Raw genomic sequence first — 27,181 nt, 5'->3', positions numbered from 1 at the left:
TAAAGACAAGAAGAGATCCAATTGCTGCAATTCATGTAAAAAGTCAGTTGGTGGTAAAACGGTTCAAAAAATACATGTAACGAATGCGCTCATGAATGACTTGCCATTTTTTATTAAATAACTTCATATTGCACTTTTTTATTGTGAAGTATATTGTTTGCAATGAGATTTTTTCATTGCTGAGTTGTTTTAGATTTGTTTAAGTAAATATTTTCTTAATATTCCAAAATATATTCTTTTTCTTTGCAAAATATAAATTATAAGTAGTTACATTTACAATAATACATTTAATATATCCAAGTATACACACCGCAAAAGTTGCAATTTTTTTTTCTAAAAACATCTCTTTAAAATATTACTCTTTTCTTGGAGTCACAGTGACCTTAAGTCACTTACATTGTAGAAACATTTCACCTCCCCATTTACTTAATGGTTAAATTACCACAACGTAAAAGTACATGATAAAACCACAATGTAAAAGTAAAAAAAGGAATTATCAAATCATTATAGAGCTCAAAGCACCTGCTCTAATGAAAATATTTAAGGAATAAAAAAAAACAATTAACATAGGTTTTGATAAAAAATGACTACCCATTGTCATTTATAAACAAGGAATTTCACAAGATAGAAGAAAGGAAACAACAAATCACCACAAGCAATCCAAAAATGCTCACAAGAAGGGATTTACAATTTACAATATCATAATAACATTCAAAACAACCAATAGAGAGATCTATTTTATCCAAAATCAAACCTAACAACGCGCAAGAAAGATCACAGAACTACATCTATAAATTACCCTGTGAATGCAACAAGTGCTATGTGGGAGCAACCGCAAGACTACTGGGTATCAGGATAAACTAGCATGAAACATACATCAAAATCAGAGACTTCGACAAACCACAGATCTGTAAACATAGCTCGCAAAATGAGCACAGGGTAAAAAGATGCATGATCGAAACAGACATGAAAAAAAAAAATCAAAGAAGCAGCTCTCATCCTACTTAATGAAAGAAAATCCATCATGTGTAACAAATCCATCAGCAGAATGTAGCAGACTCTGATTGCCAATACTAAACGAAGAAGTCAGCAAAAATAATGTACCAACGTTAGCGGTTTAGATAAAGTAATACATATACAACACACACTACATAAACACGCAATACTCAAACGCATAATACACAAACATACAAAACAATAATAATATGGTATAACCAATTGTGGCTTAGTCCCATATAAACATAATACTTAAGGAATGTAGTAATAAGGGAGGAGCTTTTTTCATAGAAAATAGACAACTATAATGACCGAACGACTCCACACCAGTAAAAGGGATCTCGCAAACAAGAAAGGAAAACAAAGGCAAACATAGAAGCTGTAAAGGAAATACTGCAACCCAGTGGAAGAACATGGGCCGAAGCAAGAAATCTAGTAGGTGATATAGTATGAAAAAAGCTGGACCAAAAAAAATACGACAAAGGAAGAAAGTTGATTAGTTTTTATCAATGCTTTTTGTAGAATTTCTCAAATGATTATGTTCCTTTGTTTTACATATTATTTATAGGATCAATTTTAGCGTAAGAGTGTAAATATTATTATGATAACATCACAACGTTTAAAATAAATAACAGTGCATAATGAAGTAGCTTCGGTGACTCGAGAAAATCTATTCCTAATAGAATTTGTAAATTTCCCTTTTACATAAAAATAAACTCGAATCTTCAAGAACACGAGTGGCACTTAGTCTTTGGACTGAATTACTCTTCACCGAATTGGAATAAGGCGTCTTATTAAATTTGAACGGATACGTAGATTTTCCGAGAAGTGAATCTAATATAAGAGAAGAGAATAGAGATACTTCCTAAATGTTCGCTTTCTGCCACTTTTTTTATTTTATGGTAAAGATGCGTCCTTAAAAAAGAGAAGTTTCGTTTTTAATAATATATGTGCTAGAATTTTATAGTTTTTAGAGAGTCTTAATTGTTTTCGGGCTTAGCTTTTTCATTATTGAGGTTTGTCTTACCATTAAGAGATGCATACGTCTTCAAATAGATAGCTAGATCATTTTGGTAAAGTTAACACACTTCTAAAACAAGAACCATGTAAAAATGTTGAAAAAACTTTTCAAAAATCTTACACCTGTTTCTCTCTCTTGATTCCTGGCTCTATGTTGGAAGAGACGAGTTTTGACAAATGTTGCCTATGCGTTCTGTTGAATGCAACTTAGGTAGGTATATCTTTCCAAAAAAAATGAGGGGACTTTGTTAAAAAGCATTAAAATAGACATTAAAATTTTTTTTGGTTAAACTGGTTGTTTTCTCTTTGGACAAACACATACATGAACACAAACACATATTATATCTATAAAATAATATCACATTTGATGATGATCGTCACCGACTTTTTAACTTTTAAGAGTTTAAAAGGGATTAAAAATTAAAATTAAAAGTTTTTAGTTTTTGTTTTTTAAACTCTAAAATTTAAAAAGGTGGCGACGTCATCATCAAATGTGATTATTTTATAGATATTTGTGTTTGTGTATATAATGTTACCTATATGTTACCATAATCGATACGTTACAATTTTCTTTTATTTTTACAACATTCTCAATTTTATGAACAGTAACTAAAAAAGGAGCATAAACTTCTCGCCATTTTATAAAGAGATATTCAGGCTCCAGTATTCGAATATTATATAAAAGATCAGATAACAACTCACCAGATTCATGATAGAACTCTTCTCAAAGTTTACAAAACGAACCAAGCATACACACCACTATGGAATTTTACCAGAAAACAGGACACATTTCAGGTACTCTCTCCCTTTAAAACGTACACAAAACCGTATGTTCCGAAACAATATAGTCACAATTTGACACAAAAACTTTCTGTACAGTATATACACAACAAAAATAAACTTACAGACAAACTATCATACACTATTTACAAAAAGAAGTTTGTTCATACAGAGCGTCCGAGCTCAACAATCGTCTTTACAAAACTAAAATGGCCTAGACACTCTGCACTGTTGCCATATTTCACTGACTGAAAATATTAGTTTTTTTAGGTTTTTTCTTTTCTTCGATAGAAAAGACCTCTTATGTATTTATTGCTTGACGTTTTTCGAAATTGTGTTCACACTTATCAATCTTATTTTATGCCATTTTCTTGTTTTGTCATTCATTCGCAATATCTATATTTATTTATTTATTTGAGGCATAAATCGGGCTCTGTGCCCTCATTTACATTTTCGTTTTAACCTTGTATTTATGTTTAATTACTTAGTGGTTATCATTACATTTTATTGTAATTAATTAAAAAAAAACAAAAAAGTGACACAGTAGGCATATTTAGACTAGAGCCAAGCTTCATACTGTTTTATGTATTTTTACAATTTAAATATTTTTAAAATATTTTTTTAAAACAAATTTAAAACTTTCAACAAATTCAATAAACTATTATGTTGTGCTTCTAATGCCACCCGTTAACGTATTAACAAAGCATACATTGTATACTCCTGACATACCTGTCAATTTCAGACAAAATATTAAATTAATTACAAAATTTAATAGGTAGCATTTGATAGTAAATTTAATTATTATATAAACTAAATAATGTTTAAAAATAATAACTGTATTTATATAAATTATTTTACAACGAGAAACATAAAAACTTAAACAGATGATCCAATGTAGTTATTACTCGGATGACATAATATATGAATTTTAAATTTTGACAATCATTACGAATCGAATCTTTTAGTGACAAATATTCTACTAATTTTTTCCTTCTCATTTAATGTATAGAAGCTTTGCTTCAAAAAAATTCTCCTCGGCAGGGAATCGAACTCCAGTTATTCGCGTGAAAAGTTGAAATATACGTGAAGATAGTCATGGCTTTAGTGACGTCAATCCAAAGTAGTGCATATAACTGTTTGCACGTGAAAATAAAATTGTTGTTTTTACTATTTTCCTTACAATTTCATCATATTTTCCCATTTTTTAAATCTTTCTTGAACTTCCAAATATTCCAAAATCAAAATTAGCCAAATCCATCCAGTTGTTCTCGAGTTGTCATAAAAATGTTATAAAAAATTAAATTGACGTTTGTTAAACTCCATTTTATTTTTATAGTACCTAAGTGTATAGGTATGTATATTCTGTATATTTTTGTATACCGCAAGGTTACTGCACGAGTCTCGATATTTCGCGTGCAAAAACATCATACTGATCGATAAGAAATATTCACTTCAAAAATGGTTCCAGAACCAAATGCTGAAGTTCTTATCTATTATTATTACTTAGGTATCACATAAGAGGATACTTCGAATTCGATCAAAGCATGAAAATGTGGGAACAGATAAACAAAAATGCGTAACACTGAAATAACACACAAACTTGAGGACTATGGTGTTTTATGTTGTAAGAAGCATTAGTTATCATACTGCGTTTGCTGGATGATTTCTTTGTATTGGCAGGTTCGACTGTTTAAAGCCCAGCTGTTATTCTGCGATCGGCTGGCATTCCAAGTATTTTATGTCAACTTTGATGCAATGTAAAGTATAATTGATGCTTACATAAATAAATATTTAAGTAAATAATGACAATTTTCTTTTTATTATCCTTTTCATTCTTCTAGATTATCATTTTCATCCTTTTAAAACTGGTTTCGAGGAATAAATAAAAAAAATTAATGGCAAATACTAACTGACTGCTTCAAATTTTACTGAAGATGTATTCCAATATATGGAACCTAAACATATACAGACATACAAAGTGATTAATAGTTTTCAAATAAACTACCATATTAGAGAGTCTATAACAAGACTCTATTAACTATATTAAAAAAGTTGATAATGTATCCTAGAAAGACTCTAAAAGGATGTAGAATCAGACAAAATATTTGTAAGTTTAGTTAAAACGGTAGATTTTCGGATAAATCGGCAGCTTTGGCAGCAGCGCACCCCGCCACGGCCATGGGCATGGCGTTGTTTAAGGGACCTATGCCTACAAATTCACCCCACCCCACGCTCGACGGTCTTTTAATCTCACTCTGGTGAGGGACGAAAATATTTGTATAATGCTTACAGGCACATATCGAATATAAGGGAGATTGTGTAGCTTCTTGAGCTCATGTTACAAAAAAGGGAGGGAATGGGGTAAGAAAATGTGTTGGGGTTGAAGAGATTGTTTTAAGTTAGAGACAGTTGAATATTTTAGACACCTATTAATTTTACTATCTGTTTAATCGTGTTTTTGTAAAGAAATTCATTAGTTTTGTGGAAAATGTGTTCATACTCGAAATTTGTGTACAAATTTGGGTATCGAGGTATTAAAAAGCAAAAAGCAGTCATTCTGATAATAATCTGTTTCTGATGAGTGATCAATTATTTTTTTATGTGGCTTAGGTGCGTGCTATTTCTTTTCTTTCTTCTTCTTCAGGTGCCATCTCCGCTACGGAGGTTGGCAATCATCATAGCTATTTTAATTTTTGAGTCAGTAGTTCTAAATAGTTGTTTTGAGCTGCATCCAAACCATTCTCTCAGGTTCTTGAGCCATGAAATTCGTCTTCTTCCGATGCTTCTTCTGCCATCTATCTTTCCTTGCATTATGAGTCGCAGGATGCCATACTTCTCGCCCCGCATCACATGTCCGAGATCACATTCATTTTCAATCACATTTCTTTTCTTATATATAATATAATAACGGATTTATTACGGCTGTCGCCGCTTCTCCGCCCCCAATTTCCATCTTTTTCTGTCATATGCAGTTGCCTCTTCTAAGTCTCTTGCCGCCATTGCTTCATCAATATCGTTGCGCCAACTTCTCCGTGGTCGTCCTCTCTTTCTTCTTTCAGGACGGATCCATTCCAGTACTCTCCTAGGCCATCTGTACTCTGGCATTCTTTTAACATGTCCGAACCAGATTAATTGTTTTCTTTCTATGTCATCATTGATATTTCTCTCCATTTTCATTTCGTTTCTTATTTGTTCGTTTCTAACTCTCTCCAGTTTCGATCTACCGCAGCTTCGTCTCAGATAATCCATTTCTGTCGTCATAAGTTTGTTTCTATTAGCTTTGGTGACGTCCCATACTTCCGAACCGTAAAGTGTAATACTTTGGACTATACTACCGTAAATGTGTTTTTTGGTTTCTCGTCGAATTGTTTTTTGCCAGAGAAGAGAGTTTAAGGTACGGGTCGCTGCTCTGCCCTTGTTTATTCTTTCCCTGATTTCATCTGCGCTATTTCCCTTCTTGTTGAAAATGACCCCCAAATATTTGCAGGCTTCTTAGGAGCCTCATTGTATTTAATTTTAATGTCTACGACTCAAATCCATACAGAAGAAAAGACTAAACGTAGCATTTAATAACTCTAATTGGGCGTGAGCTATAAGGATCATGCAATGTTCACTGCAATTATGAGTTTTTCATTAGAGCAAGTCCGAAGATTGTTCGAATGCCTGCTTCACTTAAGAAGCGTCGAGACTTGGCGCCATTTTACTTGCCGTGATGAGTGATTTTCTTAAGATATCCATAAGGATCTTTAATGGTTTTGTCTTGATTTTTCCTCCTAAAGAATCTATTTCTCTACTCAAGTACAACAGATGACACTTACCTCAGTAGTTGTTGTTGGACCTTAGGAGGACCATTTATACAGACGGTCGTTCGGTGATTTTCGTCATATATGGTTACCCTTACTTAGTGTATCTTATAGACCAATGCAGTTGTTCGGGGTGTGGCACGTGGAGCCATGAGTGAGAGTTAGGTGTCTTATAAGGATCAGGTCTTGTCTTTTTATCATGGGATATTAATACCCATGATAAATTATTAATGAATTATTAGTCATCTGATGATTAAGTTCAAGGTAAAAACATAATGCAGGGATGAGGTACTTAACTGTACTAGTTGCAAAAATGTTGGATAGCAAAGATAAATTTTTTTATTCAAGATTTTTATGTCTTGGTCCCTCATCGCGAATTTAAGTTCTTCTACACATAATAGTCTCCTGATAATATAATAATAGTATATATGGGGAGCATATTGGGAGAAGAGCGCTAGAACGATAAGAAAAGAACATCCCAATAAATGGCCGAAAAATAAACAACCTACGTTCTGCAGACGACACAACCCTTCTTGCAAATAATCAAGAAGATTTAATTGAGCTCATGCGACTGGTTGAAAACGAAAGTCCAATATTTGGTCTGCACTTAAACATATAAAAGACAAATATCATGATAGTGGATAGACTACATAACAATCATTCACACATAACCACGATTGACCGGTTTGAGGTTGTTAGCTCATCCTTATATCTGGGATCATTCACATCAACATCAAAACGTAGATGTGATCTAGCAAAAGATAGAAAGACTCTCAAATTTACACTCTAAACTCTAAAAATTAGGTTGACCAACTGCTTAATATTCTCACTATTGACATACGGATGTGAATCTTGTACCCTATGACGAGCGGAAAGAAGAAAGATAGACGCCACTGAAATGTTTGGTTGGAGAAAAATGTTACGAATTCCGTGGACGGACTACAGGACAAATAATTCAATTTTAAATGAGCTAAAAGTTAGCAAACAGCTATCCAGCACAGTCCACCTCCACAGAAAACATGGAATAACTTATTATCCAAGGAAAGATAGAAGGTTAAAAATCATGAGGAAGATCCTCAACCAGATGGATCGACTAAATTACAGGAATATGCAAACCTATGCATGAGTTAAAAGAAATGACCAAAGACAGATATCTTTGGCGAATATCACATCATGATGACCTCTATACTCCCTCCGGGGGTCAGGACTGAAGAGATAGAGAAAGAGAGACAAATAATAGATGCCCTGCATCCAATTCTAACGACTGTCAAAACCTGGTAACAGCATGTCGACGAACGACAAACTACTGAAATTTTACCTTGTCACGTCTAATTTTGCCAATATACTACAAAGACCTGGTACGGACATGTCAGAAGAGCAGACCAAAATCGGTGGATAAATAGAATAACAGAGTGGAGCCCGATAGGAAGAAGAAAGAGAGGCAGACCCCGAAGATCTTTCAGAGATGAAGTGGACGAAGCAATGAGTAGAAGAAACCTACAGGAAGGGGACTGGCTAAACAGGAAAAATTGGAGAAAACGGTTGAGTGAAGGAATACAGTGAAAACTGTGGAAATCCTTGTATATATATATACTACAAAGACAACTCATCTATCCACTACGCAAACGTCAATTCAGGTAAAATTACTTAAATTTAGTCGCATCGGTAGTATTGAACCTCATTGCTGCACTATGCTATAACTCGTATGAGTCTACTTAGCAGCCAGTTCAATTTAGCAGCGAAGAGACGATCTTCTTCTTCTAGTGCCGACTTCACCGAAGGTGGTCTTCTATAACCATTGACTCCTTTTTCCTTCGATTTTACCCTTCATAATCAGCTGCAACAGCTCGTGCTTCCAATTTCTAAGTATGTGCTCCAAATATGCTGTCTTTCTCCTTTTAATAGTGGTCAAAAGTTCTCTGTCTTTTCCTTTTCTGTGCAACACCGTTTCATTTGTAATATGGTCAGTCCATGGTATTTTCAAAATTCTTCTAAAAAACCACACCTCATAAGCTTCCAGCTTTCTCATTAAGTCAACATTAACAGTCCAAGCTTCGGCACCATAAAGAAGAATAGAGTTTTAGACATTTTAGAAGAGACGATAAAAATTACAAATGAAATACCTATACATTGTAACCGATTTGGAAAAATCAAACAATTCAAAACATACAACCGAAAGCTTTGTCTTCTTCATTTTAATTTTAGGAGATAAATATATTTGTTCCTTGACCTTGCAGTAGCCAAATAGACAAGTAGACAAATAGAATAAATATAGAAACGCGTAGAGTAGCTCTTTAAAAGTTAATAATAGCTAATTTAAAATGCTGTTCGAAACGTTTCTTTAAAATCATGGAAACACTTTTTTAACGTGTTGTAACAAAGTTTTTGACATACTAAAGACATACTTAGACTATATTTAAGCTAAATACATACTACATAGTTTATTTTTTCAGTATTACTCCCATAAACATGAAAGTAAGACGTACAAAACCGATCCTAAAAATTTTGGGAATATCTCGTTGATTATTCAACAATCGCCGAGCTTTTTCTCGTATAAAAATTGTTTTTGTCATTCCACGTTTTATCATTTCAATATTCTTATCGGCCATTATCTCTGCTAGGGCACTTTTTTATCGTCATCATCCTCCGTACCAGGCCGATATATCACGTCTTTGAGGACCACTTCGGTAATAACGACAAGGGAAAAAACGTTGAAAGAAGAGAGGGATATATCTGGATGATAAATCAACCTCGGTAAGCATTACCAGCCGGATATCAGGGAGAAAAGTCCGCTATGTCATGTCTCGAGTGACCAGATTTGGCGGTTTATCATTTCTGATGAAAAGTTGAACCGAAAACATGTGTTTATGGGGCTATTGAAATAAATGTATTCAATGTAGCAAAGCTCAGAAGTTTATTTTGATTATACCAAGCTTTATAAGTATATATAGTGCAGTATGAAATATATACATATAATAAATAGTAGAAGCCAGCAATTTAAGATTTAATTTATTATAGCCACCTCCATCTGTTACGCGCTGGAATGAATGAGCCCAAGATTCAGAAATTACTATGAAATCGTCATATACCGTGTCATTAAATAACTTCTAACTAAAACGTAGACCTCTCCCCAGGTGTACCCAAAATTTCAATACCTGTTCAGACATCCCCAGCGCATATTCACCAATTATATTGTCGACTCTTACCTTGCCAATTCTCTCTCTCCAATGGCGCTACAGCCCAAATCGGGCCTTGGCCTCCTCCAAACTATGCCTCCGACCTTGTCGGTCCCGCGCCGATCTTCTCCAGGTTCTCACGTCTAGCAAATTTTGCGCGTCCGCTGCCACTTCATTCTCCCATCTTTTCCGTGGCCTTCCTTTTAGTCTTGCGCCCTGCATTTTACTATATAGGGCTCGTTTCGGCAATCTTTCTGTCTCCAGTCTTACTACATGACCAGCCCAGCGAAGTCTCTGAAGTTTAACGAATTCTGAGATCGGTGTCTCTTTGAACAGTTGGTAGAGTTCATAGTTATACCTGGATCTCCATACTCCGTTTTCGTTAATAGGTCCAAATATCTTTCTTAGCATTTTTCTTTCGAAGACTTCCAGTTTTCTTTTTGTCTCTTCTGTCATCACCCATGTCTCGCATCCATAACATACTATTGGTCTGATAATAGTTTTGTAGACCCTGATTTTCGATCTCCAGTGTGTTTTTGGAGAGCAGTTACAGTGCGATCTCGCAAAGCCTGCAACCTAATAAAACGGTCTTCATTCTGGTTGGTTATCCTTGTACGGATCATCAACAACATCAGTTTCTTAACGCCTTAACCACAAACGATTAATGACACTTCTGTTCGTGTGGATGACCTCAGCAACGTCTCTTTGACTTCTGGCAGCTTGAAGCATCCCGATAGCACACCACTGCGTTTCGCGATTTAAATGATGTCTCCCATTATTGGTAAATACAAAACTAAATAAAAATCCACATAGACATCGAATATCAAGTACCAATATCGAAAAATGCCTTTTTATCTTAAAGACAAAAAAAAGTATATTGAAGTTTTGGTAAATTTTTTATAGCCTATCAAATTACCTACCGTCCAAGTTGGTACAATAATCAATAAAACAATAAAAAATATAAATTTATTTTTTGTAATTGCAGCTAACACTAATTTAAAGCTATTAATATAAATGTGTCCCCTAGATTATTTTGATGTGTGGATTATATAAATATAATTATATAATACAATGAATAAAAGTAATATTAGTAATTCTATTCTAGACTGTGTCTCACACAGCTTAATATAATATAGAATATTAGCTCGGGGAAATAAGATTTCACTCGGGACTGTGACAAATCGAGATATCTAATTTTTTAGTTACCTACTATATAAAGAAAACCTATACGATTTCCGCAGAGATTTCGTCGTCTTTTGTTAATTATTAACAATGTAGTGTAAAAAATGCAATTTTTTGATTTTTTTCCCCAAAAACTTGGTAAAAAGCTTAGTATTTAAAATAAAATTACAAAACTTTATTTTTTAATGCAATTTACTAAAGTCGGACAATTTTCAATTAAAGGTTGACTAATCTACAAATTAAACTAAACGTAGCGGCAATCATGTAAAATGTCAGCAGTAAATTCTTTTTTAGATCCGGGATCATTTTTATTGTGTATGTTTCGCCCATGTAAATAAGTGAAAAAGTAAGATAAGTCCCATAAAATTTGCCCCCGTAACAATATAAATTGGTGCTATTCACTATTTGAAAGATCGGTAAACTTATCAATATTTTGCTGGTTTATGTTTATATATATATATATATATATATATATATATATATATATATATATATATATATATATATATATATATATATATATATATACGTTCTTAGAAAGAATGGGAATGAGAGAAATATGATATTTTAGTTTATTCATTCCACATTTTATATGTGCAAATAGCATGTATATGCTTATGCACATATAAATAGCGTCCTAAAATTGACATTTTCGGTAAAACTCAGCATAATTTTTAGAGGTTCAGTGGCATTTTCGTCTCTGACAACTGGAGAATATTTCTCCTGCTTTGAAAAATATCCAGATTCATAAAACTATAATTTTTCCTTAATATGTCCACACCACACAATTGCAATAGCGTATCGTATCCTATCGTATATAATATTTAAATGCGAAATCACGTTGGTATTAAAAACATCGATTTTAATATCCTTATAACAAAATATCGATTCAACATCAGTTAAACCATTCAACAAAATGATGACAAAGATGAAACAAATATTTTAATGAAATGCGTCTATGCCTACAAGGATGTTTTTGTTGAATTTGTTCAGTCATATGTGTATTCACATTTCAGGTTTGGATTGGAGGATTTAAAAAAAAACCAAAGATTATTGATATTGAGTTAGTAAATACTAAGTTCTGATGTTCAGAAAATTTCCGAGTTTTATTTACAAAATGAACTGTCATTCATCCATCAGTTTAACATATCAACTAATGGCTCGTTTTGAAAATATATACGGAAACTTATCCTTACTCAATCCATCGCTCTAATTTCAAATAGTCCAGAGAACAACAAATCGGTTTATAGCTGACCAACCAGCTCTCAATAAGCAGTAGCACTGGCAGACCCTAGAAAGGGTCACGACCTGCAGGTCTTTGGCCTAGACCTCTGTGTTCCTGTTGGAGTATCGGGAAATGGACCGGTAGGAGCGTCACTGCTCTCTCTTCTGGTCGATACCCCCTTTTGGCGCGTTCTACCGCTTTGTGTATACAGGGAGATGTTGCGTCAAAGCGTGGATTCGTATAAAGAGTGAATTTTTAATGTTGTGTGTGATAATTATCAAAAGCTGTTCTAGTGTCTTAGTTTATAGTGGACTTAAAAATTATGACGTTATAATGTTCTTTTAAAATTCTTTTTAGTTAGTAGTAACCCTGGAGTGATTGCATAATCCATCGCAAAAGCATCCAGAATTTTATATTTTCCAAATTTTAATGTGTCTTTTTTGTAGCATTATTTGAAACTTCAAAATAAACATATTTTAAAGTAAAATTGTGGTTTATTTCCAGTAAAAATAGTAAATTTTCATAAGATAAAAGCAATAAAATAATGTATTGGGGAGCAATATCTCATCGTGGTGAGATTCCAAATATTTTTCTTCTTGAAATGATTCATTCTTTATATTCTGTACTCACATTTTTTTCTCCTCTGCAACCGTCTGTTCTACACTGGTCGTACTGCAGCACTAGGCTTATTGCATATTCTATTAACTATTATAAAAGTCATCGGAACTTTAGTAAATCTGTTTTATATAAACCGATCCAACAGATCCGCCAACACACCACAGAACCTTTAAGTATATATATTAAGGCATTTAAACAGCTAACGCCGCATTCCCACGCCTTTGCCTGTCTTGAGCATCCTCTTACTCCAAATTTCTGCGCTCCAATGCCTTCCTAATATTTCCACTCCAGAACAATCTGGTCTTTCTCTTTTACGTCTTCCTGGCGGATTCTATTTAAATACTCTGCTTTTTTCCATCCGTAGAAGATGTCCAAACCATTTAGTATTCTTCTATTCTGGCGCTCCTTCGAAGATAGTTCATCTGTACTTTCTCTTTGCTTCAGCATTTAAATTTCCCACTTCTTTACGTTACTCAGAGTCGACAAATGCTCTGCCATTCCTAATCTTTGTCTTTTCTTTATATGTCGGTCCCACCATACCGAATTAGGACTTCCAATTACTTTCTTTCCCTGTTTTGTTCCTGTTTTAATTAAATGCGAAACTACAATTTTAGTATTTATTTATTCATCAAAATGAGCTCAAACTCGAACAAAATTATTATGACTGAATAGGTCTTTTCAATTCCTTTCAAACGAGGTATCACTTGCCATAAGATCCCATTTAAAATTATCTTCCACAGTGGCGCTATAACGTCACCTGTGACCATTACGTCACGTGTTATGACTAGTTGAGAAGCCTACGTCTGTTTATTACCTCCCTCCAAATTTCACTATTATAACAATAACCGTTCAAAAGATACGAGGGAAACCTCCTAAAAACCTTCCTAACCCGTTGTAGGAACCCAAATTGGGGAGATAACGTTGAAAAGGTTGTAACTTATATAAGAAATGGAAATGGAAAATAGAAACTAGTTATAGAAAGTTTCATTTGTTTGTCTTGTGTATTGCATGAATACCGTTGACCATTTTATTTCTAGTTACCGTTGAGAAGTTGAATTATCTTCGTTTAATGTACTTTTAAAAGCACATAATTTTATCGACAGTTCACAAGTAAGTAGAAAAACTGTAGTCGCATAACTATGCGGTTTAGCGTGCAGCTCGCGATGCTAGTATGTCGTAGTGCAGAGTGCAGGTGACGGCAAAAGCGCGCTAAAGCGTTGTGAAAATCGACGCCGTCGACGACGACATCAGAGCCACCGCCCCCTAAACTGGAGGCGGCGAACGGCGGTCGGCACCGGTGTTGGTTAGGGTATAGCGGGCAATAGCGGCAGGGAATGGAGCAAACTGAGGCGAAACAATGAGGTTGTTTTTCTAGAAAGTTTTCAAATTTGTTTTAGGGTCTTACTAGAATGAAATGAGGTTAATAGACACTACTGCGGAAATAGAACAGTTCTTCTAATAGTTTAATTTTTGCTGGCTCACTCATAATGACAATTCAGAAATATATTTATACGTTTTAAAGTAGAGGACCTTATTGTCAGTATTTTTAGCGTGTGTTCCTGGAATGTTTTATTGGGGGACACTTCATATTTGATTACATAAAATCAAAAATCAATTTTTGATACATATTGATAGATTTATTTTGCATTTACAGTCAACTTGCACTTGCAAAGCTATATATGGCTTTATAAGAACAAAAATATAAGAAACATGCAGGAATGCCATATTTACAGTTAGCTAAACGGGGAACTAACATTTTATAGTACTACAATTAACAAGGCTATTTATTTTTAGAAATAAAAAACAATATGTAATTAAAAGTAACGAATTCTATTTTTATAATCAGCATCTATATCTATATATAAGCGCAACCAATCTTGGTGCTGGCGGTAAACTGCAGCGTTAGTTCCGCTCATAACATCATGATTATAGACCTAGCAATGATATTTTTATATATTGGGCAGTGATCTCTTTCTTTCTGGCTTTTCGCTTTAGGCCATTCAGAGACCAACTACTACGTGGCAGAACAATTCAAACGTTATCGAATAACGTTTGATGTGTGCTGCAGCCGCCAACGAAACCTCAGGAAGAAATAATCTCAGTAGTATATACTATACTGGAATTAGTTAACTTAGTTAAAAATCATAAAAATGGTGGAAGTGACAATTCTACGAGGAGTCCGGCACGGATGTATATTCTCACCACTCCACCCTTTACGAGCCCCTTCCCATATCAATTGGCCCATCTATGGAATTTGCAGTTGAAGTCCATTACCATAAACAAATTAAACTCTGCATGTTTTTATAAGTTCCCATATTAATTAATATCGCATTTTTATTGCCGAATTTTATTTAATCGAATGGTTATGCATTCATTTACGTCAACATACGTTGATTTTTTCATAATTATGTTAAATCCAGAGGTAGCTATGGAAAAATTACATCAAAACAATAATATTGTCAGTTAATGTCAAATGTATTTTGTAGTATTGTAAAACTTTTTGCCGTTTGTGGATTGTACAATGGGCCGACGTAAAGTTATCGATGAGAAAATTTGTTCAATCATTATTAGATATTTTAACCCTGGAAAATCCATTTTGGAAATCGCGAATATGCTGCAATTGTCACTTTATAGTGTAAGAAATATAGTCAAAAGATACAAAACTACAGGTTCGGTCGTCACAAAACCTAGAAATGTACGAAAAAGTAAAATAACCGAAGCAGATCGAAGGGCATTATAGTGAAAAATCGACGAGCAAATTATATGGAGTTAAGCGTTTTATGGAGTGACGTTATTGGAAAACATGTTTCTAGATCAACATGTCACCGATAGGCCCACAAATTAGGATTTGGTACTTACAAAGTAAGTTTTATAGTTGAAAAAATTAGTACGAATTGTTTTTAATAAATTTCATTTTATTTAAGGCTAAGGAAAAGCCACTTTTAACATTACAATAAAAGAAAAATAGACTAAGATGGTCAAAAGAGCATAAAGATTGGAATCAGTTGCAATGGGATTCAATACAATGGAGTGATGAGTCCCGATTTGAAGTGTGTGTTGGAGACAGTAGGAGTCATTGGCAGGAAAAATGAAGCTTTCAATCCCGACTGTCTGAAGAGAAAAGTCAAATTTCCTGCATCTGTCATGATCTGGAGCAGCATGTCGTCTAAATGTGTGGGGAAGTTACATTTTATCGATGGGATAAACACGGACAAATATTTGAATATTTTAGAAGAATCTCTTTTACCGATTATGGAACACCAGTTTAATATCAGCGGAAGATTGTCTTCCAACAGGACGGCGCAGGTTGTCATACCTCAAAAAAGAGTTTAAAATGGATTGAAGACCATGCCATACCACTTCTAGAATGGAGTCTAACAGTCCCGACATGTCCCCGATAGAGACTTTGTGGCGCGAAATGAAAAAAGCTTTGAGAAAACATCCTACCATCCTACCAACCTACATCCTACAACGAATTGAAGGAAAAATTGCAAGAAATATGAGATTCGTTTACATTACAATTTTGTGAGAACTTGGTAAAAACTATGCCTCGAAATTGTGGATGTCTACTATGTAGATGTACAAGGACTATAACTTTTAATGAGTAGTTTACATTTAGTAAGAAATCTTCTTCTTTTACATACGCAACTTGCCTGTTTTTCTTCGACTTCACATCCTACCCTACTGGAATATTATCCTTCCGTATTTTCCGTGAAAGACGTGTGGTTATTCCAATTGGCGACTTATATCCGACTATTCTAACTCCTGTGTTCTCTGTCATTCGACTTATACGGCTGTTACGTTCTCTTTTTCGTCCTTGCACCCATTCACTAATGTTGTTTATTGTACATAGATCTCATTAAACCTTATTCGGTCTAGTAGTGTTTTTCTGGTTATTCTTCTGATCTTCGCATTTCATTCGTCTTCAAATATCTTCTTGTCGTGCTTGTGTCTGTTCTCTATTCCCTCAGGTATTTGTAATCTCACATTAATCTTAACTTCCTAATTTTACCTATGTAAGTTTAACAGATATCGTATATAACGTTATTTATCTACAGGTAAAACTAGATCAATAGCTAAATACTGTGGCATTAATTTCTTAGTGCGATTATTATATCTATGTAAGCACATCGGTCCAAAGGTACAACTTGTTGACCTTTTTGATGACTTGTATTTTATAATGTGAGCTTATAAATTGGAGCTGAACATAATATTTACCCCAGACAAGTAAGTTTAGTCATTTTTTGAAGTTACGTTGAGTGTACTTATTTTTGAGCTACCAATAAATAGTTTGCTCCACAATATTCGACTTCGAATTTCAAATCCTGAATCGACAAGTTCGGACATAGGGCATTCGAATTATAGGAGTTCTATATCATCGGTGCCTCCCTCAATGTGCGGCATGTTTATGTACTCTTCATTTTCTTGCGTCTCTAAAAGAGTTTGGAGACAGGTTTTCCAGATTGATTTTACTTCTCTTGGATCGCTGCATTCAAATCTGCATTTCTTGATTTCTGCATAGATTTGTTCGGTTTATTTTCTCATCAGTTGGTGAATTTTTACCAAAACGAACATAATGGGGTCAGTGCTTAATTTAGCTAAGCTTTGGCTCTACACAGCTAATACTTGTTTGTAATATATATTTCTGTTTGTAAGAATGTAATGTATCGTTGATGTATGTCCTTGTTGGTAAAAATATAGCTTTGTTGATCTTTGTGGATGAAATATGTGTTATTAATTCAGTATTCATTTTATGAGTAAGAAATATGGCCTAAAATGAATACAATTTACCATCAATGAGAAAATTATAGATCAAATGTGAACATACACATATCCTATCACAGCGTTAAATAAACATTGGGAATTTGTCCAGGAAATGACACAAAATTATTGAGAGAGTATAACAAAAAAGAATTGGGATAAGGAGCTTGGTTAAAAAACATGAGGACATGGTTCTCCACAACAACAACTAATCTATTTAAAGCATCAGTTAATAAAATAATTATAGCCACAATGATCGCCAATATTCAAAACGAATAGGCACCAAAAGAAGAATATCAAAAAAAATATTAAACACCAGAGTACTCCAAAAACTTAATAAAATAAAAACAAATAGTTCACAGTAAAACAGAAAATTAGAATATTTGGGACACATTTATAAAAATTAGACTAAATATAATTTACTAAAATATATTTTAAGCGAAAAGTTCAGTGTAAGGGACCCATCGGCAGAAGACGATTATCCAACTAAAAAACTTAAGAACCTCGTTTGCAACGTCCACCACGGGACTATTCACAAAAAATAAAATTGTCGTTGTCAGAATGGTTGCCATCATCCTGTAACGTATTTACAGTGGAAGAAGAAAGAGTTGTTGTTTTTATATCTCTCTCATTGTATTACGTAAAAGGAAATTTATGAATTTTATAACCACCTTCCACTCGAAAAAGTGTTACCATATTAAAATACCACTCTTCATGTTGTTTATACATTGTGAAAGGGAAAACGACAACGCTATCCTTGAATAAGAGGAGCTGAGAAAACATCCACGTTTCGCATGTATAATTGCGAAAATGTAACATTGTAGCGAATTTTGACGGCATAATACTGGGAAAGAGGATTACGTTTAGACGCACACCACAAGAGGATGTTCCAGATTAATGGAGAACACGAGGTTTTAATTCGAGCGAAACAGTGTCGCCGGAGATAACATTAGTTAATTATAGCTGGCGTTTATAAATGTTTTTTGTGTTTGTAATACAATCATTCTTCATCATCATTCAAGATTCTTACTATTTTTTGAGGGGATTTTTAATTAAAACTATCTTGGCAATCGTTATTCGTCTAGTACTTCGTAACTAGGTTTAGATGATAGGTTATGTGGCGAAAATATGAGATTCAGAAAATAAATATACAATAATAATTTAACATTTAAGATGTATAACTCAGAAAAATAAGTAAAAAAAATATGTTAAGGAGTTTGAATCATCCAGGAATCTGACAAATGTTTATTTAACCCGTTGACTGAAACGGCAATTTTCAGAAATCTGGTCTAAAATGAAAATTTGATTTAATCACATTATATTATTAAAAACTCTAAACTTCTAGTGCATAGTTATCATCAAAAAGCATACAAAATGTATTTTAGAAAAAAGGTCTTACGAATTATCTCGTAGTTGGCTTCTGTAGCAGAACTCTCTTCACGGAAGCCAATACGAGTTAAGTAGTACACAGACACGCTTCGACCTGTCGCTTTGTTAAAGCTGAATCATAGGTATAGTTGCCAAAAAATTATTGCAGAAAACCTTATCTTAAGCTTATTAGAAAGTCATTTGTATTTGAGTTATGTCGTTAAGTTTCGAGAGGTATCGACCATAAACAAATAGACCAAAACAAAGGAATATTTCGTCGGTATACTGCGAAAACCAGGTAAATGTCGGAATACCGAAATCGAGAAAAAACGTTTTTAAAGTTTAGTTTTATATTGTGAATTAAGCAGTCAGCTTGGTTTTGATATTAGGTATTCTAGTGAAAGATGCATATATCTGAAATGATATTCTATCATTAGTTTGAAAAAGTTGAGACACCTATCTGACTAATCCTAAATTTAAGTTGGAAATGCTATCACTTACCTGGTTTTACCTGTAAATCTAAATAAATCAATTACTCTTCAAATAACATATTTAACACAAATATAATAAACCAAATATAATATTGTCCAGTTTTGTGATCGAGATATGAGGCTTTTACTAGGTAATAGCAATGTTTAAAGGTATTAGTCGATATTTATGACATTTAACTGGTTTTCCCTGAAAATTGTATTAACAGCTACGTGTAGTTATAGTTATTGTTTATATGAATGACAGGCAGTTTTATAAAAAAAATCAAATTTATTTCGAATATAATAATAACAATATTATTATTATGAGGCTTCCTCGTCCGATTCGTCACTGAAAGCAGGCTCCGGCAAGATGTCTTTCATTTCCCGTTTTCAAATTACGATACCACCAGTGATATTCCTCCGGTATCACTCCCTTATCACATAGCTGTAATAAATCTCTCTTTTTTGCTATGCTATTGGCAAATGTGCATCATAAAGTCGCTTAAGTTCTTCAAGATTGCTTGAATTAGTTGATGACTTGGCGTGCTTTTTTCTTGTTGACTGCCGTGCAGTATCAGTAAGGAAATAATTGAAGCTTGTTGACATGTCATAATTAAAATAGATTCTGTTTGTCTCTCCTTTCACGTATCTCATTCTTTTTATCTTCAACCAACCTTTTTTGAATTTATCAATTCAACCTTTTAAATCATAAAAGTCGTAGTATTTAAATTCTTTACATTTGTATGGTTCTATACATACTTTTTTATCATCAACCTTGATATTTTTATTTCCTCTTGCATTTTGAAAAACAGACAAGTAATCTGGCATCCCATAGATAGATCTGTGTTTTTTAGCAGTTTCGTTACTACTCTGCATAGAGTCAACTTCCATATAGGAATGTCCAGACTCTAAAAATTTGTGTTCAATAATATTTAAACGGATTCTGTCCTCTGCAGGTATCAGAAAATAAACTTATTTCACTTGCATATTCTGGAACACATTTTGATAAGTAGTGGAGTATAATGCTTTCTATTTCAGAACTTCCTTGTCTACCGTTAATTTCTGACCAGTCAAAACAGTAAACTGCATTTGGTAATGCGGCTTCATATACACACAAATTGTAGACACATAATTTTCGAGAATAATATAGTTTTCCAGTCAATCCACTTGGAATCTGTAGTACGGCCTGTAGATCGAAAGTAACTGAAACAAAATCCCGTTGTTCATTAGATCTTTTCTTATCATTTTGTTTTTTAAGATTACATACTTCTTTTCTTTTCTGATGTTCTCTGTAACTGTCTTCTAAATCCGATTTGTCAGTTGGATTAGCCATATCATATTTATTACAAACTAAACATTGATCTTTTTTAGCAACAAAAAAGCTTAAATTATAGTCGTTAGAAAATATTCTTCGATATGTAATTTCGCTAACACCTTCCAGTTTCTTCTGCTCATAGTCGATTATAAAAAGTTGGTACATTTTTCTTATACTTAAATTTTTGTCCAAATATCTACGCTTTGAACTTTGGCGAATATAATGTGGGCCCATGGTTGGAAAAGACTCAATATGAGCTTCACGATTTTTCGGGTTTTACTACTTGTTTTATTTGGCGGTGTATGTTTGCCTCTTTTATCAGTATTTGCATAACAGCCTAGAATATCAGTTTTTCTTACATCTTGTATTAACGACGCCGACATACAAAGTGTCTTACAAAGAAATTTTTCACATACCTGTATGTCTTGACCATTCAAAGAAAAGTAACACTTTTTGGAAAATGCACGTGGTTTTTTAAACTTCAACGAACTGCAACGACTCTCTTTGGTGGCTGCGTTTTAATACGTGCAATAAGAAAATGTTTCTGGCCTATATATTCTAACTTTCAATAATCACGACATAGTCTTTGTCTGTAATCTTAGCTGAAATAACTGGCACATTTGTAAAAGCACTCTGAACAATTAACTGGTTTTGGCATTGCTGGTCTATGGTCTTTTTTTTATCTTATAACGCAAACCCTTAGCACGCCTCCTTTTTGCGACATTTATTACCAATCTTTGGGGTTAGCTTTTCTCCAACGTTTTAGTGGACGTACGTCTTTATATACTTTGTCAAGAAGTAGATTTAATATCCAACTAGCTATTTCAGTTGACACTAAATTGTTCGTCGGTGCACCTATTTCAGTATCTTTTTTCTCATCATTTAGGCTATCAAAGTGTGTAAATCATATAGACTTCCTAGAGAGAGCGATCCCTCTTAACTTAGCTGATATGTGGGGTCTACATCTGAAAAGTCACTATCAAAAATGGATTCCATCATTGAGACTATATTGTTCTCAGAATCATCAAGAATTGAACTGCTGTCTTCAGTTATTCTGTGTATGTGTTATAAAGATCATTTATGGGTTTAGCTTAGTAATCATTTCTAAATTTTACCTCAACCCGTTTTCAGGTAGAATGAAGTAAGTACACTTAAAGGTTTTTACTAGTCGATATGAAAGAGAAATTTTAATAAATCATACACGTAAAATGTATTAAAGACACTTATCACCTTTTTACTGAATATGGTTTGCAGTGGTAGAAATATATTGTAGTCCGGCATAATATATGTGGGCTTACTTTGTTTTACATGCAACAGAACTTTAATTTTATGGAAGTAAGTAGCGATATATTGTTTTATTTGAAAATGAAAAGTTGATTAGGTGTAACTTATTTGTTTATTACACAAATTATCTGCTGAATGGTAAGTCGTATCATTTATTGGGTTTTACCTGTATGTAGAGCGGAAAAAGCTGAGAATTTTGGTATACTTAACTCAATATTTTAAAATTTGTCATTTACCTGGTTTTCGCAGTATACCGACGATTTATTGTTATATCTGATTACTGCTTTTGTTAGATCCCTTCCCCATCAAATAGAATCGACTTCATAACGACCTGCAGATAATAAATTCCATAATAATTTGATGGCGACTGCACCAGTCCATATTCGTCAGTAGTATCTCAGAAATTGTCGAGTGCATCACATTTACGTCTTTCTTGAGTGTTTTGTTTGATAATTAAATTAAACTAAATTGTCAAGTACCCAATATGGATAAAAAAAAAAACAGTGTAGAGAAAAAAGAGGATAGTAACGACGATTCCTAATCAACAACTCAACTATCTATCAACCAACTTGGTTGATAACTCAATCCATCTGCAGACAGATTATATAAGGTGAAACCAATACTAATTCATTTCAATAATATTATGTGTAAAAACTATATACCAGATAGAAACATTTGTATTGGCAATAATGTAGGTGACACTACTGACGTTGTTTTACATTTAGCTGAGGTGTTAAGTGACCTCGGATTGTATTAAAAAAATCGTTGATTACGTCATTACGCCAACAATGATGACGTAATTTCGAATATATATAATATAGTAATTATTGATTTTTGCTAAAAGTCATCTGTTTCTTAAATAATGAGTTTATTCCATACTTTTGCATCATACTCTATATCCAAAATGCTCAAAAAATTCTTCAAAAAGTATTCTTATTTTTCTAGAATCAAACTGATAAAATTCGGAGAATTCGTCGTTGGGTTGATTGGAGAAGAGATTCAACCAGTATCAAAAAAAAATTAGATCACAAGAGCTCCATTATTTAGAGAGTCGTAATCCCAAGCAAAAAACGTCGATAAACTTGTTATTTATATCCAGCCTGTAAACAGAATCCAGCCCTTTGTGTAGAAGATTTTTTTAGAAGTTCCACAAAGAATAAAATATTTTATTTTTGGAATTTGAATCAGTTTTTATTATTATATTTTTTGTTAGTTTTGTAATATATTTTCTGTTCATGCAAGCAGCACACATTTTTTGTTCTTTTCCCCGAAGCCATCTGTCGATATTAGCACTGATATATTTTTTGGTCTTCATATTGAACAGTACTTGAATTGGGGGAGAACAAATACAAAATATATCAAAAAAACTGAATAGAGCCTACTACTCATTCATGTTAAGAATGTGTTAAAGAGCTGTCTAGACTAGGCGATTTTACTATGAGTATATTATTCAAACTTTTATTCTGTTATACGATATGAAGTAATCATCAGTGGAACCACAATAGATAGCTCAACTGTCTTTATAGTCCAAAAAAAGACAGTCCGGATGATCTTAGGACTAAAGGCGGGAGAATAATATAGAGGCCGATTCAAATCGCTCAATATACTCACTTTGTCAGCCATCTATAGATTTGAATGTATTATGTTCCTTTTTAAAAATTTTACTTTGTTTTATCACCTGCTTTCCAATCAGGAATATAATACTGTAGCATTTGTAAATTTCTTGAAATCCCCTCGTATATGTATTAAATTGAAATCCCCTCATATATGCATTATAATAACGAAGAATGTTTTCCATGTTTCTTAGTTTTCTTGGTTTCTTAGTCTATCTTTTAACTTAAAATACCAGAAATATATTTCAATTCCTTCTTAGGTCGGCTCGAGTTAATATAAACCATCTTAGAGCTGTTTATTTATTTCGCAGCTGCGTATGTTCCTCGATATTTCTTTGTTCAAACCGCCCGATACTGCGTTTTCAAATTAATAATTTGCGTCTTAATTCCAGTTTATACGTTTTGTTTATACCAAGATTGTGCGAATGAATTTTAAAATTCAAAGATAATTTCATCACTCGCTGGAGCTACGGTCAAGAGTGATAGGTTTCAGCTTTTTAATGGAAATCTTCGTCTTACGTTATGGAAAACAATTTTAGTAGCAGTTAATTGTAGTAAATTAATGTGTATGCCGTCTAATTCTACCTGTTCCTGTTTTTTAAGAGGCAGAGTCATAAGTTTGGTGTTCAGTGCCGACTTCAGCCTCAAATGGTCGGTCCAATTCGCAGTGTGAGATGCAGTCCTTTTGTTCGCGTGTTCGTGTCCAGAGTTCAACTCCAGTTTCCAACCTCGGGAACTTAAAGTGTTTTGTGAAATCCAGGTAACTTTTTTTTGTGTCAAAATTTAAAGTAAAGACAGACTTTTTTTAAATCATATTTTGCTTTCATTAAAATTTTAAAAATTGTAATAATTAATAAATTGTAAAATTTTAGGGTTTAACTTTAGCTGTCATTTTAATTTTTGTTAAATTTAATGTTAACTTATGACAGCTCGTTTTATTATTTTTGATATTAATTTGTTTTGTTTAAAAAAAACAGGATAAAATCCATGTAATAATAGTTTTGAAAGTTTTTGTAGCAATTCTCCATTGTAAACAGATAGGACACATTTTCTTTATATTTTTGTACTTGGTAACTATTCATATAGTATTTTTGTATTGTCTTATTTTTATAACTGTTTGTGGTAAGACACAATAAATGTTAAATTATTTTCTTAACATTTTGTTTATTTTTCTAACTAACCCCTTTTTTTGAGTTTCATGTAGAAAGATATGTTTTGCATTTCAAATAATTATTTTCCTAGTTACAACTAGCTGTTGTAATGGTTATATGTAATTGGGCACCTCGAAGTGGCGCCCTTTCTAAATTACTAGAGGTGTTTACATTTACTTATCCACGACCCCAGCTCACCAAACAAACCCTGAGTGCCGTTCGCACAAGTATCAATTATTTTGCTTGCACTATCTTCGCCCCCAATAATTTCTATCCCCAATCTTCTACCCCTTATAATAATATCCCATGTGTTAGGAAAAATATTTTCGTTACAATACAAGAAGCCTTAATTTGAATTTGTCACTTCACATATTGTCTATAACAGAGAGAAGTTCTTTGTATGCGTGTGTTAAATTTTATAATAGCCTACCATCTGACATTCAACAGGAAACACACTATAGAGCTTTTAAAAGAAAGGTTGTTCAACGCCTTCTGCCTAATCAGCATATTTAATTTGTAATGTTAATATATTTTTTTTAATCTGTGATTAATAATGTGACGTTATTTGCTCAATTATGTTTAAAAATTTATGCAAATAAAAATTTACTCTACTCCATTCTAAGTTTAATCGTAGCTGCACAAAAATGGCAAGTAAACACAGTACGAGATAACCCGTACTTGGCGTCCTAGAAAAGAACGCAGTTTATGAGTTATCTCGTAGTTGGCAGTCAACGTGTTAATACGCATGTACAGCATGAAAGCCATATATTTGTTTCACGTATTTTGACGTTATTTGTTAATTATTAAAAATTAAGTGCGAAAAATAATGTTTTTAATTCGATTTTTTCGTAACATTAAAAAGTATGTAACTGAATCTTAATACAATGATATATAGGATATTCTATTAAAAATAACAAGTTGATAGCGACTTCAGGTTTTATAGGAAGGGACATGAGCTCTAAATATTTTAGATATGTAGTTATGCTAAAGTAAATCTAATGAATGGTCTACCTAAAATACTCTGTATATACTTATAGATAGAATTTTTTCAATGGTATCCACCCAAAATGAATTTCTCAACAATCGAAGATATAGTCACGCAACAGCGGCCTTCTGGTCTATCTTTATTATGAATTATTACGTGTATATCTAGATAATCGATTCTCTAGGGCGTCATTCTTTTTGAACGTTTTCGTTTATTATTAGATACATCATATAAAGTAAAAAAAGGTTGGTATTCAATGTTATTCATGTGAATAGAAAAAGCGCGGCAGGGGAATTTCCTGTGTCTATGGTACACGCGACATGCCAACAAATAGGAAGGTTGTAATAAAAATTTTTTTTTTTGGTATTCAATAGCGAATCAAACAGCTGGTAAGTAATATACATAAAGAAAATACTTTCATGGTACTCAAAGTAGAAAATCCATTAAGTGAGACTAAATTAAATCAGTTTTAGTTTTGAATATCATAAACATGGTTCTTCCTGAATTGTATTTCTGCTTTTGATTTTACTTGCAGCAAACTATTTTTATTATTTCCTATCACGTTTTTTATAATGTTTACTGATTTTTTAGACTTTAATGATGTCAAAATTCTGTTTCTTGTTCTGGTTTTCTATTAATGACACTATATTTTTCTTGATTTTTTTATTTATTTGTATGTATATATGTTTTTTTCGTCATTTTATTTATAGTTTTTTATCTAAAGATAAAATGCAGATATATGATAAGATATGCATTCCGAAAAAAATAGGAAACACGGAGCTGAGATGAATAGAATGAAGATAGCATACTAGTGCTACGCGAGTTAAGATAGCCTGGCTCAGGAAACAAAAAAAGTTAGAAAGATACATTTATTATTCCACAGGAACCAACCCAGGACATTAGTATGGACCAGTCATACGTGTTTCGAAAAGAATAGTCAGTTATCCCTCTGAATACTACCAGCAAACTCATAGGAACTTAAATATAATCCAACAAGTGGCAAATAACAACAAGAAATCTAAAAGAGCAAACACCTTTTTTAACCACTCCAGAATGTTATATATATGAAAGTCACCTACACCAAAGATCGATGAATCGTCAGGAATCAAATTGACTTCATTTTAATCGACCTAAAGTTTAAAGAGTATATGAAATGCAAAACAACTTACCCTAGTGCATATATTTATAGCGATCACAATCCATTTGTAATGGACTTTAAACTCAAATGGTTTCTGAAAGTCGAAGAGAAAAAGTGACAAGAAAAACAGATGTTGCACAACCCAAAGAAAGAAATAAGACTGGAGGTCGAGAAGAAATAGATTGAAGATAGGAAGCATTGAAGAAAGGATTAATTCTTTAAAAACCAAGAATTTGTAGGAAATCCAAATATCAGATGGATATCGTGCAATTAGGATTTAGAAATGGATTGGGAAC

General features: G+C 33.1%; 1 protein-coding gene across 7 annotated transcripts in view; it reads right to left on the bottom strand.

Moving 5' to 3' along the window:
• The window catches only part of pum (pumilio), a 718,098-nt gene that overhangs the window by 574,105 nt on the left and 116,812 nt on the right, over positions 1 to 27,181 (bottom strand). Inside the window, exon 1 of one of the 7 annotated variants that reach the window (XM_072520730.1) lies at positions 2,719 to 2,966. The exons of the other annotated variants lie outside the window; for them this stretch is intronic. Coding sequence (XP_072376831.1) covers positions 2,719 to 2,727 — 9 coding nt within the window. The 5' untranslated portion in view covers positions 2,728 to 2,966. Of the gene's footprint in view, positions 1 to 2,718; positions 2,967 to 27,181 lie in introns of those variants that run through there. 7 annotated transcript variants of the gene reach the window in all.

This window comes from Diabrotica undecimpunctata, chromosome 1, assembly GCF_040954645.1.
Source record: "Diabrotica undecimpunctata isolate CICGRU chromosome 1, icDiaUnde3, whole genome shotgun sequence".
In the NCBI taxonomy this organism is placed as follows: Eukaryota; Metazoa; Arthropoda; class Insecta; order Coleoptera; family Chrysomelidae; genus Diabrotica; species Diabrotica undecimpunctata.
This window is presented reverse-complemented; position numbering and strand designations above follow the sequence as displayed.